Source organism: Lucilia sericata, unplaced genomic scaffold, assembly GCF_015586225.1.
Source record: "Lucilia sericata isolate MDLA Ls3-8-SP2 unplaced genomic scaffold, ASM1558622v1 Contig000213F_arrow, whole genome shotgun sequence".
Taxonomy (NCBI): domain Eukaryota; kingdom Metazoa; phylum Arthropoda; class Insecta; order Diptera; family Calliphoridae; genus Lucilia; species Lucilia sericata.
In genome coordinates, this window is record NW_023994241.1 from 181,261 (window position 1) to 199,169 (window position 17,909).

General features: G+C 35.1%; 2 protein-coding genes across 4 annotated transcripts; one reads left to right on the forward strand and one right to left on the reverse strand.

The window, feature by feature from the left end:
- The first annotated feature begins 3,767 nt into the window (after positions 1-3,767).
- On the forward strand, positions 3,768-10,701 carry LOC119602183 (fibroin heavy chain). Of its 3 annotated transcripts, XM_037953556.1 has the most exons (7): positions 3,773-3,960; positions 7,750-7,765; positions 7,895-7,915; positions 8,301-9,610; positions 9,674-9,711; positions 9,742-10,242; positions 10,430-10,701. In XM_037953556.1, the coding sequence occupies exons 1-7, from the start codon at positions 3,912-3,914 to the stop codon at positions 10,580-10,582; spliced, it is 2,088 nt and encodes a 695-aa protein (XP_037809484.1). In that variant the 5' UTR covers positions 3,773-3,911; the 3' UTR covers positions 10,583-10,701. The 3 variants fall into 3 exon arrangements, with proteins under 3 accessions (XP_037809483.1, XP_037809484.1, XP_037809482.1); XM_037953554.1 differs by having other exon boundaries at positions 3,774-3,960; positions 9,674-10,242; XM_037953555.1 differs by lacking the exon at positions 7,895-7,915 and having other exon boundaries at positions 3,768-3,960; positions 9,674-10,242.
- Positions 10,702-10,708: 7 nt separating this feature from the next.
- LOC119602184 lies at positions 10,709-16,628 on the reverse strand. Its single transcript, XM_037953557.1, has 4 exons — positions 16,370-16,628; positions 11,713-11,931; positions 11,518-11,658; positions 10,709-11,443 (listed from the first exon to the last, which is right to left on the reverse strand). The coding sequence occupies exons 1-4, from the start codon at positions 16,440-16,442 to the stop codon at positions 10,941-10,943; spliced, it is 936 nt and encodes a 311-aa protein (XP_037809485.1). The 5' UTR covers positions 16,443-16,628; the 3' UTR covers positions 10,709-10,940.
- Between the last annotated feature and the right edge of the window lie 1,281 nt (positions 16,629-17,909).

The window sequence follows — 17,909 nt, forward strand, 5'->3', positions numbered from 1 at the left end:
AGGGCCGATTAGTTGGCGACTAGCGCCTATTCTATTTGCTAGGCAGTCTTCCCCAGCAAAAACTCGGTAATGGGTTGTACTTCCATAACCACTTACTTTTCAATGACTACTACTTATCGTCTGCATTACTTAGCAGTACTCTAGTAATGACTTTTTTATAATCTGATATAGAAGTACTTTATTTTCGGCTTTGTCATTTTGTTTGCACATTTTATTTAATTACGTGTAAAGAATTGTATTTTACAAAAAAGAAAACAAAATAAAATTTGTGTGTGAAAACCATTATTTGACGCGCAATAAAATAGCTAAGCAGTGAGTAGAACGGTTGACTAACAAACCGAAGTCCCTGGTTCGTATTCTAGCTGGCTCTTTTTATTATTAAAAAATAAAACAACTTACTCAACAACTGTTTTGTAAGAGAAATTGCAAGTACTTCTTTAACTCCCTATTTGTAAGCGAGCGTAGAAGTACTTGCCTCCAATGACATCACCGTGTTAAAATAATGACTTAAAATGCTAATGAAGAAGTAGTGAAAAGAGGTTTTATTAGCTTTTTAACTCATTACTTTTCAATGTAAGTTTTTCCTGTGTCCTTATTCATTGCAAGAGTGACCCTAATGACCAGGTACCCAACACAAGGTCAGTTTGTTGTGTTTACCTAACTCATTGAGTGAAGTCAAGCAGTCCCGACCTTACCTCGTATGACAATAAGGTGACCCACAGTCGGGAATTCTAATGTATGGGTAATTTATGAATAGTTTTAGTATACTCATATGTGCTACCAAGTCCCCAGTTATCAAGTTGGCATACCTGGTAGGCGAATTGCTGATCTGCAAGCTTCTTCCTTTATAAGGATGTGCAGTGGTGGGATATGCAATATTGCACCTATGGCATATGTGGGACAATTTCTCATAGCTCCAGTTATGGAGACACAGATGATACAATAAATCTTGTCCAACGAAGCCCGAGTTGTGACCTGTTCCACTTTTTGCCAGCAAACTAAAGAGGTGTAGGTCAATATGGGCTTCATTATAGTATCAAATATCCTGAAAATCATTTTTGGCTTAAGACTCCATGTACTACCAAACAGCCTTTGACAGGCATATAATGCTCTGATGGCTTTATTAATAGTACTGGATATATACGAATTCCAATTAAGGGTCTTGTAAAGAATGATCCCTAGGTATTTAATTTCTTCGGAAAACTTAATCCTTGAACCGTTTAATGTTTGCTCAATGAGTTTCATAGATCTGCGTCTTGTCAATGGTACCAGAATGGTTTTTGAGGGGTTGATAGTAAGCCCTCTCTTTTGACAACACTTGGATGTTAGAATGATCGCTTCTGGCATCCGCTCCGATATCGTTAGGACCATAGGCTATAACACTGATTGTGAATTGTACAATTATGTTAAATGTAATATTTTAGTATGTTATGTAACAGTGTTACACTACATAGAATAGACTATACTATAAAACATATACTGAGAAACTAGACAAATTAAGCTTTCCGACGGTATATAACATGGTAAACTAAAATCTCATAACGTTGATATCGTAACACCACTTTTCTCGTGGGGCATAATCACATGTTTGCAAATTATTCTTAAATTTCCAAACGGCTTGTCCTATCGGGACAAAATTTGATATAGGCGTAGTTAAGGATTATTTCTGAAAGTTTAAACAACTATCCAATAAGACCAATATTGGAGCAAATTCGATGGGAAGACATTGGTTTCAAATTCTCCTAATGTTTATAAATATGTAATTGAATTATGGACTTTAAAGAGAGTCTATGATAAAACAAGTAAGAAATTATAGTCGGGCGAGGCCGACCATATAATACCCTACACCTGTTACAAAATTAAAATGTGATTTAGTTTTCATAATAAAGCATTTAATTTGAGTTGTACCTTGCCTCAGATATACTTAAACCATTTATTGTTGAATAACTTTGTATAGGGGCTATTGTCAAATAAGACCCTATAACTATAATATTTTTGAGGGTCATCAAGGCTAGCATAGAACATGGATTTGCAGCTTTTTGTCGAGATACGAGTATATTAAACATAATTACGAACTTAAAAGCCTTATTCGGCGGGTTCAGTTGTATGGGGGCTAGGTGAAATAATGCACCGATCTTAACTCAATAGGCTTCGTCCCTGTGACAATAGAAGGTCATGTACCAAATTTCATTGAATTATCTTCAAAATTGCGACCTGTAGTTTGATTACAACGTTTACATGGACGGACAGAAGGACGGACATAGCTAAATCGACTCAGAAAATGATTCTAAGCTATTGGTATACTTTAAGGTAGGTATAGGGCCAATATTATTGTGCGTTACAAACATCAGCACAAACCCAATATACCCTCCCCACTAAAGTAGTGTAGGGTATAATGAAGCCCCATTAGACTTATACAAAACTAAGCTGTGCCAAACTGTTAGCTGTTACAAACCTAAAGTTTAATATCGCAAAAAACTGTGTTTTTAAAAGTTTAGGTTAAAATATCTCTAACAATGAACTATAATAAGGAGAACTAACAGATTTGAGTTTGCGCTGTTATAACGTATGACGAAAATGAGTACTTCTTTAAACTTTGGGCTAAAATATCTTAAAAACCTGCTGATTCAGTGCTGCTGAAAGATGTGATGGAGGCCTGATTCGAATTTATTGAAACTACTTTTTTAGAATTTTGTAGACCAGTGTTATTGAAAAATGTTAAAAGTATGACAAAAATTTAAAGAAAAAATTATAATCTTCAATCCATAAATATGTTAATGACATTGAAAAATTTTGATTATATTTTATAATTGATTTGAATAAGTACATTTCTGAATTATCATAAAAGAAATAATTTGTCACAGACAATTGAATTTTAGGTTAGTAACAAAGTAAATGTAGGATGGAGAATTAAATTAAAGAAATTTGCAATAATTTTACAAGGAAAAATAGAATTCAGAATGAATATTTCAGCATCACAAACAATATATGTATATATTTGGAGGCGAAGGCCATTAAAACTAACGAAATAGTATTTAGCTGATAAAGTGCAAAAAATTCATTATCAAATAAAAAAATAGTAATACGAAGCTCTAAATTGGAACTACACATTCACACATAATTTCCTTTAATTTCTGCAGATGTCGATTCATATTTACACTTTCTTATGAAAAACCTTGGTCTATATTAGTGTATTGTATATACAGTGGCTTTGAATGTAAAATAAGGGATACAGATACAGAATTTTAAGGTTCTTATAATCGCACGATTTGTTATATAGTAGCAGGGTTTGTTTGCTTAACTGTTTAAGGAATAAATCGGGTGGAATATAGTTTCAGAAGATCAAACTAAACAATAACAATTGTAAGTAGAAAACCTTATATGAATAATTTTGTTTTCAAGACCCACAGTATTTCATTTTATTATAATTCTTGTAAGACGACCTTCTTTTTAACTAGACCGTTGAAAGGAAAATTAATCTGCGATATTTATTTTTATTATTTCTTAGTAAAAATAATTCCTTGTTCTTTACAAAATAAATATCAATGAAATTTTAAATTGTTAATAAAGTTTATTATTTATTATTATTTTTTTTATTTTTACTTTTGATTATCAATATAAAATACAACGAAAAGAAATGAAAAAAAAAAAATGAAAATAAATATTCTAGGTCAACATAATCACTACTGGGTTCAAGTCTTTCGAAATCTTATCGGAGACAATTCACTCACACATATTTTCATAGAATTAAGCTGATGACACAGTCTTCAAATAAATGATTGAATTCGAAATTGTATTCATTAACGAAAAGTTTGTGGTGGAAGCAACACGAACGAAAAAAAGGAAATTGTGAAAAAAAGTGATTTTAATTTTAATAAATTTTAGTAAATATAGTAATAAGTTTTTTCAAAATGAAATACTTTATAGTATTGGCCTTGTGCCTTAGTGCTGTTGTGGCAGGTAATGTCTGAAATTTATGTTTGCAATAGTTGAAAATTTGAATATTTGTTAAAAGTGAAAATAAAATAATTGTATAAAAACATCTGTTCAAGTGCTAGAACATTCGTAAATTTTGATTAAAATCTTTGTAATCGTTTAATTGTAGCGATGAAACAATTTAATCGAAACTTATCGCGCAAAAGTGTTTTTTAAGTGCTTTGTTTCAATTTAGAAAAGCTTGACTAGAAACCAATTGATTTAAAATAATTAAGATAAGAGCCTGAAAATAAATAGAATAAGTGGAACTCTATATAGGTATCAAATTTTTTGGATCGTGGAACATTGACGAAATTATAAAAACATTTTTTGTAGAAGTATTTCGAACTCCAAAGTTCCTTAAAAATGAAGATTTAAAAACAAAATTTCAATGATCGCGAACACAGTCTAAGTCATGTTTCGAAATATTTGACCTTAGAATCAAATATAATAAAAATAATTAGACGATATCGATATACATCTTGCAGATCAGCAATTCGCCTACCAGGTATTGCCAACTTGAAAACTGGTGACTTGGTTGCACTTAAACTATTCATAAAAGATTCATATCCGACTGCTGTGGGTCACCAACTTTGATTTTAAATAGATCATTTGAGGTTATTATACCAAATAGGGATTTATGGACTGATCAAACTTGGTGGCAAGAAAATGCTAATCAAGTTTGGTTCACAGATGGGTTCAAACAAATAAACGGCGAAACGGGAGCGGGCATTTGTGGTCCAAACTTCTAAAAAGGTCATCCCCCTTGTACATTATTCTTCAATCTTTCAAGCAGGGAGTGCGTTAGGAGAAGAACCAAGGGATTAAGAATTTTTATAATATCGGATAGCTAAGCATCACTCAAGGCCTTATTGTCACACGAAGTAAGGTCAGGTGTTGTAATGGACTGCTTCACACTTCACACAATGAGTTAGGTAAACACAACAAACTGACTTTGTGTTATGTACTCTGGCAAAGAAAGGACAGACTGTCTAGCAAATAGGGACGCTCGTCGCCAACTAATCGGCCCTGAGCCATATTTTGGCATTTCCCGAGAATACGCCAAAGCTAAATGTGACTCTTGGGTAAAATCTTAATTTAGTCGCCATTACATTGTGAAAGGCAAAATCAGAAAAGCTACTAGCGCTCAACAAAAGTGATCTCAGAGTACTAACGTTATTACTTACTGGACATTGTGGTCTTAGATACCATCAATTCATTATATGCAACTCTTCAACGAATCTATGCAGATTCTGTGGCCTACAAGAGGAAACCACAAAACATAACTTATGTAACTAACCAACATTAGGATCTCGCAGTGCTAAGATCTTGGGTGCTGCCTTACTAACCCCAAAAGACATCTTCAACCTCTCACCAACTAAAATAGTTATCTTAATGTGTGAACTAAAACTTGTATGGTGAACCAACAGGCTGCACAAAAGATCCACACATAGGGTGCTTTGTGCTCCTTCAGTCTATCTATAGTCGGGCGTGACCGACCATATGATACCCTATACCAGTTATAGGTATTCAATGTGATTTATTTTTCATCACAAAGTATTTATCTTCGGTATTACTTTGTTTCCGATATGGACGAAAAAATAATTTTCTGAAAGAGGCTTTATATCGCGATATTAGTTAGTGGATCAATTGAGGGCCGATCGTTATGAAATTTGGCAAGGTCATCAAAGCTTGTATACAACTTAGTTGTGACGCTTTTTATCGATATACATAATTATGAGCTCAAAAGACCTTTTCGGGGTTTCTGTTCTGTATGGGGGCTAGATGAAATAATGAACCGATTTTAACCATTTTCAATAGACTTATGACAAATTTCTTCTAATTATCTTGAAAATGGCGACCTTTATCTTACACACAAGGTTTACATGGACAGACAGCCAGACGGACGGACATGGCTTAATCGATTCAGAACACGATTCTAAGCCGATTGGTATACTTTAAGGAGTATTTTTCTATGTTACAAACATCAGTATAAACCCAACCCTCCCCACTAAAGTGGTGTAGGGTATAAAAAGCAAACAAACCCGGTAGGAAGAGCTCAATTTAAACTCTCTGTTAATGCCTGATCTAAATAGTGCAATAGTGATCAGAAAAAGCGCTCTCTTTAAGTGAGAGTCAAAAAAATCGAATAAGTACTGATGCAAGTGGAAAGAGAGCTACTAGAACTTCTAAAAGTTTTGCAAATATATATAAAAATGCCGAAAATTCTTAATTTGGGTGAAAAATCGAACACAATTTTGATAATAAAGTGCATTTCTATGCAATATCCGCACTGAGTGTAAATCATTTTTGCTATTTGTTATTAGGTTAGGGTTAGGTTGATACATCGACCTACATCAAATCTGAAGTAATACATCTAAGCTACTATCGGGCCTATTGTAAGCTCCTTTTTAGGGAAATTATTTGTTGGTAAAAACAAAAACATTATATAATAATCACTGAAGTTGTTAACGTCCGATATCAGCTTCCTGAACGTAGTAATTCCTAAGAATTTTCCAATTATTGTTCGAGTGGGATGTTATATCGGGAATAATATTACTCCAAAGATATTTGGATCTAATTTTGACGAATGCCTAACCATGACAATGAAAGTTCTCCAAAGTTTCACAGTCTTCGCCACATGCTCTAAGTATCATTATGCTGACCACCAGACTTGCTCATTTTGAGAAGGCTTCTCGCCTTCGTCATCTCTAAGTGTCTTGGTTTCATTATTCCAAGGCGCCTTATTGAATTCTCAAGACCATATTTTTAATTCGTCCCTCGATGCGTCGAATAGCTTTGCGTTCGTGAAGTTAACTCGAGCTCCCTTCTTTTTAATGCAAATAAATTCGCTTTATCGTTTTCGACTACTCCCAAGTGGCCCGTACCCATATAATGCAAAGCTTACCTCTGTGATAGTATTCGGATAAAGCTTTCATACAATCCAATATGATCATATGTATAACTTTATTACCTGATTTGGCCCTAATTGCCTTCTGACTGTCGGTAAATGTTAACACCTGTTGGCGACATATATATACAAATCCGGTGTACTCATTTCGTTATTGCTCGGGCTTCTGTCAGAAGGCGAGTGTTGTGATTAAGTAGACGTTAGTATATTTCTATAGCTGGGTCTTTAACATAGAACCCCTGGCCGGGTTTTGTCTTCCAGTTTATAGCCACCTTTGTAGCAAAGGATTCTTACGGGCATTAGCTCTAATATTCCCTTTGACTTTGGCATCTATTCTATCTGGGATCAGTGTTTTAAAGTTCTCGACATAACCTGTATCTGGTATGCGATCAATGTATCCAGTATACATTGACGACTTGTCCTATAACCGCCAATAATGACTTAACGTTACGGAAAACGAGCAGTATTGTTGCAGTATGTAGGGGCTAACAGACTCAAGCCACATTTCCATAATTAATAAGTTTTATAAAACAATTATTAATAATTATTCTATAAAAATATACATATTTCTGTTAAGTATTATTTTATCAAGCTTATAATTATGTCATTTCAGAACTGTTTCCATAACTTAGTTTTAATCCCAAATGTATTCCAAAAGTCCGATAACCTTTTGACTGTCGAAATACAAATTTGAAATAAAGTCAAGGTCTTTAATTTGAAAATTTGATAAGTGCTTGTTAAAATTTAAATCATATAATTTATTAAATCATATAATTTATTATTAAAGTACATCCTGTTTTTTTCTAAAGTTTAAATTATTATTATTCAATTTATTAATATTTTTTTTTCTTTTTCTTTTGCAGAAGAATTACATGAAAGGTAATTATTATCTTCGATTTCCGTTCTTTATTTTATACATTTTGTTTTGGTTTTTTATAAATTTATTTTAATAATTTAACATTATTTGTTTGTTTATTTCATTCTTTCATAATTTTTAACATTTTCTAGTGGAGTTGATTTTCATACATTGTAAGTACCTGAACAATAAATGGAATGAGTAATTTAAGAAAAAAAGAAAAACAATAATTAACTTAATAATTCCTAATTGGCTTGGTACAACATCATTTAAATTTTATTTCAAATTTACAATAAAATATTTATTTAAATAAATTAAAAACATTTTTAATTGTTTGTAAAATTTTTAAGTTAAAGATCACTGAAAGTTTGCTTTAATCATTGGCAATGTTACGATAAGCAAAGACTCGAACCTCAAAGATGTGATAAGAGTCTGATCAGATAATTAAACAAATTAATTAATGCTAAATTGCATGAATTTTTCTTATTTTGCAAACAATTGAAAATGTTTAATTACTCTCTTAAATATGTAAACATTCTCTTAAATTCGAAATTGCAGACATTTCAGTCAACATCATCAAACTCTAGAAGAGGCTAAGAAGAAAATTGCTGATGTTTTGGAAGGTCAACATGCTGAATATGAAGAAGTTGGTTCTTATGGCGGTGTAGGTGGTGTAGGTGTTGGCACTGTGGGTTTCTCTTCATCTGGTTTATCTGGTGCTGATTATGCTTCCACTTCCGGTAGCAATGCTGGTTATGGTGCTTCTTCTGGTTCTCAATTCGGTGCTTCATCTGGCTCTCAATTTGGTGCCAGCCACTCTGCCAACTTTGCTGCCTCTTCATCCTTTGACAGCAATGCCAACTTTGGTGCTAGTCATGGTGTTCATGGTGCCGGTGTTCACAACTCTGTTGCTCAAGGAGGTTCCTCTGTAGTTATTCCCGTTGTAGGTGGTGCTGGTTCAACTTCCTCCTACTTGGAAAGCTCTGCTGCTGAAAATGTCCATCATGCTGCTCCCGAAGTTGTTGTTAGCGGTGGTGTTGGTGGTCATGAAAGTTTCGTACGTCATGAAGAACATCGTAGCGAAAATCAAGTTGCCACTCCTCTCGTCTATACTGCTCCATCTGGTGGTTCTGAAAAATACTATCATCATGAGGAACGTCGTGTTTCCAATGCCGCTACTCCCGTTGTATACACAGTCCCCTCTACTGGCGGTTCTGAAAACTATGTCCGCCACGAAGAACGTCGTACCCAAACTCAAACTTCTGCTCCCATCATTCAGTTTGCTCCCTCTTCGGGTGGTTCTGAGAAATATGTTCATCATGAAGAACGTCGTGTTGAAAACCAAGCCGTACCTATTGTTCACTACACCGCTCCTTCTGGTGGTTCCGAAAAGTACATTCACCACGAAGAACGTCGTGTACAAAACCAAGCTGTTCCCATCATCCAGTACACTGCCCCCTCTGGTGGCTCCGAAAAGTACATCCATCATGAAGAACGTCGCGTACAAAACCAAGCCGTGCCCGTTATCCAATACACCGCCCCCTCAGGTGGTTCTGAGAAGTATGTTCACATCAAGGAAGAACATGTTCAACAAGCTCCCGTTCAAATGGTTGTCACCTCGCCAGCTGGCGGACAAGAGTCATATATGAAATATCGTAAAGTTACTACCACTGCCTCTCAACCTCAAGTGATTGTACACACTGCCCCTGCCACTAGCTCTTCTTATGTTCATCACAGCTCTACTGGTGCCACCACTGGCTCTCAATTGGGTCCTTTGGTCACTGGTAGTCTTACCTCTGGTGCTAACTCTAATTACAAGACTGGTTACTATGGCAACTCTGCCTACACTGCTCCTGCCACTACTTACGGTTAGTTGTTTTATTTTTACCATGTTTGAAAATCAGTTAATAATATATTTTGTCTTAACTTAGGTACTGCTGCTAACACCAACTCTTTGTTCAACTCTGGTTTCGGTACCTCCCACCAAGCTGCTACCAACTTCGGTGCCTCTCACCAAGCTGCTACCAACTTCGGTGCTTCTCACCAAGCTGCTTCCAACTTCGGTGCTTCTCACCAAGCTGCTTCCAAATTCGGTGCTGGTCACCAAGCTGGTTTCGGTTCTGGTGCTAGCAGCGCCTTCACTGATGCCTCTACTTTCGGTACTCAATTCGGTGCTCAATCTAAGTTCGGTTCTTCTTTCGGTGCTGAATCTAAATTCGGTTCACAGTTCGGTGCTCAATCTGCCTTTGGTTCTGGTTCTACATTGGCTGCCTCCTCTGGTTTATCCAATTATATGCAAGAATCTGAACGTTTAGCTAAAATGCAAGCTCAAGGTATGTCTGTTGGTGGTACTCGTGCTGGTGGTAGTCAATTCAATGCTAATATGGATAGTGGTGCTAGCTTTGGAGGTTTCGGCAGTCTTGCTGGCGTTGGTGCCGGCAATGCTGGTTACAAGACCAAATCATGGGAAAAGGCCTCCAAATGGTCCAGCCAATCTGAGGTGAGTTTCTGTTCAAATTATACTGAGTTCGAAATCGATCGAACATTTAATTTCAAATCTTTTGAACGTCCTTAAATACCATAAAATGGTCCAATACTTTTAGGAGTATTGTTCAGAATAACTTTGGTTTCTGAAAAATTTTCCATTCATTCATAAATGCTAAACCATAACATCATTCCTCTTTCAGTTCGGTTCCGATGGTCAAGTGAAAAACTTTAAGGAATTGTCCACTGGTGAAAGTGAAAACTATGACATTAATGGTCGTCGTGTTGGCTACAAAGCCGCCACCACTACTTTGGATGACAACGGCAAAGTAAGCAGCTACAGTCTCCACACATAAATCTAGTTCTTAGATATTTAATTCGTTTCTTCCCTTTTTTCGTACGAGTTTCATGTAATTTATAAGATTAAAGTTTATTAATTTAAAAATAAATAAAATTACAAAATAATTAAAAACAAGTAAATACAAGTTTCGAATGCCTTTATTTACAAAAAAATTAAATATTAATTCAAAACAATTTTGTAATTATTGCGTAAACTGTAAAATAGACAAAACTGATAAGAGTTCTGGGAAATTACGATCACTAGCCGTAATATTTAAAACGTATATATGAATGTATTTATAATAATCTTATTTAATCATATTCTAAACTAAACTTGGATTATTTACAGACACTGAGTGTGTTGAAATAGTTTCACTATTTTCTCGAGAATGTTGATTCCAATTTGCCATCAACAATTTTAATCAATGAACTGGTGGGTTTAACAACATTTACCGCACTCTGTGTTGGATAATGATAGTGGGGATGATTGTCTCGTCGTCTTCTATACTCATTACTATTTGTCAAGCAGTAACAGGGCTTCCAAGCATTATTCCTATAGGCCGATACATCGTTGGGTTTATTGTAAGCATCTACATACATAGAACGTTCTGTAGTCCAACGTGGTATATAACTATTCCAACCATCCGATTGGCGATATATAGGACTACCAGCTCCTCTAGCATCTGCTGAGCCAATATACACTGGCACATTGTTGGGATAATATTCGGGATAGTAATCTGGATAATTTCCTCTACCAGAGTGATCATATCTTCTTTCGGTGGAGAAATTTGGATTCCAATGTGTTTTGGGATCGTAAGGTTTGCGAGTTTTATGATTAGAACCTCCGCGGCCTTTGTAAATGGGAACGCTAGCATCTTCTGTTACAGAAAATTACAAATTTTTGAAAAATTTTTATGATTCCAATATCTTTTATAACACAATTTCTTCTTACCTTTATCCACATCCTGTTCTCGGCTAGTTTTATTTGTATGTTCATCTCCTTCGGCTGTAATTTCGAATGTTATATCGGTGTGTATACCAACTCTTTTCTTATTCTTGCCCAAATCTGTAATTTCTACACTTTCTTTGGATTCTATAAACAACACAATCAGCAAAAGTTGTTATGCATTATGTTCATAGTTATTACCTTTCGATTTATGTGTATCTCCTGTATCCACGGTAACACGGACTCCATGTATTTTTGGTCCCGATTTGCCTCTTTTTTCACCATCACTTTCATTTTCTCTTTCAAGGTCGTGATCTTCATCTTTTCTACCTTTCTTAACACCCGGTACAATGGGAACTGTATCGTTTTTGTTATCGGCTTCATCAAAGTCTAATTTTGGTGAGACTTCTTTTTGTTGACCTAAAAAGAGAAATTTTGATTACAAGAAAACATTTACTTCAATGACGCTCTAAGGAATATGTAACTACAGAAATGTAATTTCCGAAATGCTAGACTGGGGTTGAACCAAAGTTATCGTTTAAGTAATACTTTGGAATGAATCATTTATATAACATTTATAAACGTTAAAGTTTATTTTCGGTTAATATGGAAATAATGATCCAGTTTTAATAGAATATATAGGATTCATTCCTGGTCGAATATCTTTTGCTAAATTCTGTACCTTCCACTGTATTTTATTACTTCATTAAAAGCTAACTGAAAAACTAGATCTGATGTATACTATTATCTAATCGTCGCACTACCTTCCAGGCAGAGCCCCGTGAAATAACGGAATGTGTAAATTCAGAACTTAAATCGAAGATTGCTTTAACCGAATACTCTTTCAAAGGAAACATTTGCATTTAGTCGATACCAGGGAACTCGGAAATAATCGACAACGAAAGAACGAATATAGTTGTAGTAAAGGGCAGGGAACTAATGGAAGTTAATCTATCCAATGTAAAACCGTTCGACACAACTGGGTAAGAAGATCTTTCTCGAAATGAGCTATTCAGAGGTTATTATGTTGAACACTATACAAAATTGGAGTCGAATTCAGACGAAAGTAGAGCATTGATTAGAAAATTTTAAGGAACAACGTCCGGCAAATTGTGTTTCTAAGCATCGGACATTTATTTCCTATGTTGATCTGAAGCTCTTCTAATGCCAGTTGGTATGTATATGTAACTCCAAAGAAAAAGAAACAGGACTTGGCTAAAAATACTGTCCTTCGGGACAAAATTATCTTATCTTAACTGACCTTTTAAAAACAATTACGACTATAGATGCTTGGCCCATATATACCCCCACAGGATACGTTACCTTAATGAACCCAACCAATCCAACCCGTTGGAAAAGAGGTGCTTCAAGTACCTATAGTCCTATATATAAACTGGAGAACCTAACTTATCTGGTAACACGGGAACCGATAGAGTTTCGGACTTTGTCTCGTTTAATAGAAATGTTTTTTCGGTGGCCCAAAATCGCGAGAATGGAAAGTTGATTAAAAGACTGATACATGGAAAAATCTATATTTCAAGGCAAGTTTGGTGCTGTTACAGAGTAGACAACAGATACTTCTCAGAGAAGCGACTATATGACTAAGCATCGGAAATAGGTTGGTGTTAAACGAAAAAGATACGGGATGGAATGAATGTGTGGGATGAATGTGAAGTGTACTGGGTTGAATGGTGATGGATATACGGTATTTTGTACAAGTGACGCCATTGAATTTCCCTTCCTTGGCAGGGTATGTCAGTGTTTACTCTGTCTATACCTGACTTTTCACAATGTGTTCTCTGTTAGTAAGAACTTGTCTTTGGCTTATTTGATGAACTCGTATTTCGGTTTAACCATTACGACTCTGGGTGATGTTACCGAATCCTTATAAGCGGAAGTGATTTTTTTGCTACTTGAGAGTTCTTTGCAAGGCTCTTCCTGTAGTTATAAAGGTGCCACCTTGAAATAGGCCGTTTGGCCGTCTTTGTCTCAACTCACTTCACACATTGTACATTGAATGTGGGTTCGTCTTTGAACGAAATTGTTATTTAAAAGAATATTTATATTTTCCTGGCTACGATGTCGATTACAGTTGACGAATGTTTTGAAACGAAACTCAAGTGACAATAGAATATCCAAAAATTTCCTGTCCCTGACTTCCGAAAAATAGGACCTTGACACTAATTGCGTTTTATATGAATTCTTTAAGAGACAGACAAAGTTAAGTACTTAGGTGTAATCCTTGACCGAAAATTAAAATGGAGACACCACATAGAGGATATGATCAATAAGGCAAATTGGCTTTATAAAACTGTAATTAAACCAATTCTAGATTATGCTTCAATAATCTGGTGGACTGCTTTGGACAAAAAGTGTAATATCAAACTACTACAGGGAGTTCAGCGTACATGCTGCTTGGGTATAAGTAGTGCCATGTGTACTACTTCAACTAAGGCTCTGGAAACGTTGCTAGATATTCCACTCATTGAAACGTATTTAAGATATGAGGAGGCGCTTACAGCCGAACGGCTCTTTACTTTAGGCGAAGTGGCCAAAAGCGGTTATAGGACGCGTCATCAATGCATACTGGACACATTGTAAGGTTATACACAATCATCGGACATGCCTGATCGCATAGCAGACACAAAATATGTCGGAAACTTTGAAACGCTAATCCCGGATAGAATGTCTTGGTCAAGCGGAACATTAGAGCAAATACCAGCAGGAATCCGTTGTTACACGAATGGCTCTAAATTGGGGGACAAAGTGGAACTGGAGTTCTATATTGTACCAGAAATATATCAACGTATAACTAATCATAACACAAGCTTCCAAGCTGAAGTCTGAGTAATAACGAAATGCGTAAATTGGATTAGAATAAATATGGCGCCCACAGCCTTTAATATATTTACCGATAGCCAGAAGGCAAGAAGAAAGCTTTAACTTAATACTCTCCAAGAGGTAAGATTTACATCATACCAGACTACTCGGGAGTAGTCGGCAACAAAAGAGCGAACGTAATAGCTTTAAAGGAAAGGGAGCTCGAGGCAGTTAACTTGACAAACGCAAAACCATTCGACGCAAAAAAAGCTGAAGTAAAAATATGGGATGAAACGGTGGGTAGAACCACGACGAGAAATCTCCTCAAAATTAGCAAGTCTGAAGTGTTATTATGATGGTACGTATTAAGAGTGAACACACAGGATTACGAGCACATCTATGCAAAATTGGACGTGCGGATTCAGATAAATGTAGAGCATGTGGAGAGGACAGTGAAACTCTGGAGCACTTTTTTTTGTCACTTCCAGGCATTCGTCGAAGTTAGATCCAGGTATCTTGGAAGTGATGTTATTCTGGAAATAACATTCCTGACTAACACTGATTGGAAGATTCTTAGAAATTACGTCCAGGAAACTGAGTTGTTTCTGAACATTGAAAAATAATTCATTCAGTTCCCTTTTTTCATGATAAGGAGCGCACAACAGACCCGATAGTGGCCTAGGTGTATTTCTTCGGATTTGATGTAGTATACATCCTCCTATCAACCTAACCTAACCAGGCCACTCGTGAGCGAATGTAATAGCTTTAAAAGAAAGGGAGCTCGAGGCAGTTAACCTGACAAATGCAAACCCATTCGGCGTAACAAAAGCTGAATTAAAAAATGGGTGAGAGAATCCCATATGGCCTCTTAGAATAATGAAACGGTGGGTAGAACCACAAAGAAGCTATGTGGTGACCTCGATGAGAGCAAGACGAGAAATCTCCTCAAAATTTGCAAGTCTGAAGTTAGTATGATGGTATTCTGAGTAGACATACAGGACATCTATACAAAATTGGACGTGCGGATTCAGACAATCCGCACTCTGGAGCACTTTCTTTGCCACTGTTATGCATTCGTCGAAGTTGGATCCAGGTATCTTGGAAGTGATGTTATTCCGGAAATAACATTCCTGACTAACAGTGACTGGAAGATTCTTAGGAATTACGTTTAGGAAACTGAGTTTCTGAACATTGAAAAATATTGCATTCAGTGAACAATTTTTTTTCATGAAAAGGAGCACACAATAGGCCCGATAGTGGTCTAGGTGCAGTTCTTAGGATTTGATGTATTATACATCCTCCTGTCAAACCAACCTAACCTAATGACTCCCCAGAAATGTTGCTAAATCACTAACCTTTTATATAAACTAACTTACTTTCTAATATCGATTATCGAAGAAATATGAAAATATTCAATAATCGATATACTTCGCTGGATTATTACTTATTGTTTTAGAACTTTACAATACCGATTCTAACATATCCACCGTTTAAAAAACACTTCCCATAAATTTAATAAGAATTTTGAAAGTCAGTTATGTTCTTTATATAACCATGCTTTAGGTAAGTATTTATGACTCCAATTTAAATACTGGCACTGGAAGGGACTTTCAACTGTTTCAGAATTCTGCGAGTAGTTTGTCTAGTGTTAGTATTTGTATAGATTTCCCTTTATTAAGTGTTCGGATTTGTGTCTGTTGAGCAGGGTTGGTACCAACTGAGAACAATAACATGTTCCCTAGTCGGAAACCACGCCAAAAATCACGTTTCGTAATAGAATGTTAGTCATTTTCTAAAGGGGTCTCTATGTATATATTCAAATTGTTAACATTATTACTTTCTTAATTATCGATTTCTTAATATATGTATTAATATATACAAAAGAAACGATATTTTGCACATATCATGTGACTTAAGTTTGACAATATCGACTACACTGTAAATCAAAAACAAATGCCGGTTTATCCTTTTCTAAACAAGTTACATATTAGAATGTACTTTGCATTTTATTTTAGCTGTTTATTAAATTCGTACAAACCTTGGCTATAATGACACAAAATCACAATCAAAATACACAGTCGTAATAAATTATAAATAATTTTTGTTTGCATTGCCAATAAATTCGTTATAAATTTTAATTAAGAGAATGATAGCGTGTTTTAAATGCACAAATCACGATAAAACACTTAAAATTTAAATTAATATTTTCTATGAATATTTTTTTTATTAAATTATTAAATATTTATTTTTATATTTTTATGATTTTTTTAATTAAAATCTTAACACTTCAAATGCTACAAAACAACTAATACAAGTTCTAAAGAACAATTCATCTTAGAACTGATGTTATTGGGGAGAAAAAAACTAAAACAGCAAAATAAAAAACTTCAAAAAAATCTGTTGATTTACGCGTTTTTCTGATGTTGTTTTTTATTTATTTGTTGTTTTTGTTTTTGCCAGATTACCTGCAGTTAATTTCAAATTAAATTGTTAACGTCTGTTAACATCGATTGTCGTTTTGGTGTGTGTTTTGTCGATAACATCTTCATGCTACTTACTGCGGCTTAGACTTTTTTATTTAATTCTATCTTTTGGGTTTTTCTAAATAGTTTTTAGGGTTTTCATATTGGAAAGTTTTAAATTATTCCAATTGGCCATAAATAACTATAGCTTCAGAGTATTTTATTTGTAAAAAATCAAGTGAGCGAATATTTTTCTAATAAAAGCTTAACTTTAAATTCGTTAGTAGTATTAGATTCATCTTCAATACATATTTATTATTCTTTAATATTTATTTAGATATTTTAGCATAAGCCTAAAAGTTGGCAACACAATTTTAAAATTACAAACATGATATTTAAATAAATGCACTGTGGGCTGTTTGAAAAGCAGGAGATTGCTGTCATACATGTCATCCATGTATTAAAATAGTGACATAAAATGCATTACATACTTAATGATGATTTTAAATAGCGTTCTTCCCGAACGTATGTCTGAAAAAAGGATTTCAACATACACATACACACTGTTTCCTTGGTGAAAGACCCAATCTTGGTGTATTGCAATCCCGGGATATAGATAGAGGTGCTACTAGTACCTCTAGTTTGCCGGGACTATAAACTGGCTATGATCAAATGTATCCTCGGACTTTCTTTGAAATGATTTGACATGGGGTCGAACAGAACCAATCTGGTACTACGGCTTGCCAGTTACCGCAGGACTTGTCCTGACTGGTCAGTTGGTTGATGTTCCTCCGGGATCCACGTAGTGGCTGTGGTTTAAACCCAAATTCGCGGTAAGAATAAGTTGCGGTTAAAAGAATGATGCATAGTGAGATCTATATTTCGGAATAAGTTCGGTGCTGTTGCCGAATGACAACAGATACCCCACATAGGAGTGACTGTGCGACTAAGCATTGGAAATGAGTTGGTGTTAAGTGTATATGATACAGGATAAATGTTGGGGTATAAGGATCTCATTCGTCCGTATACCTAGAGTGAGTCTGTCGAATGTGATTCTCTTTTGAGTGTGTCGGATAAATGAGAATTGTGCTGGGTTGGATGATGATGGATAAAAAG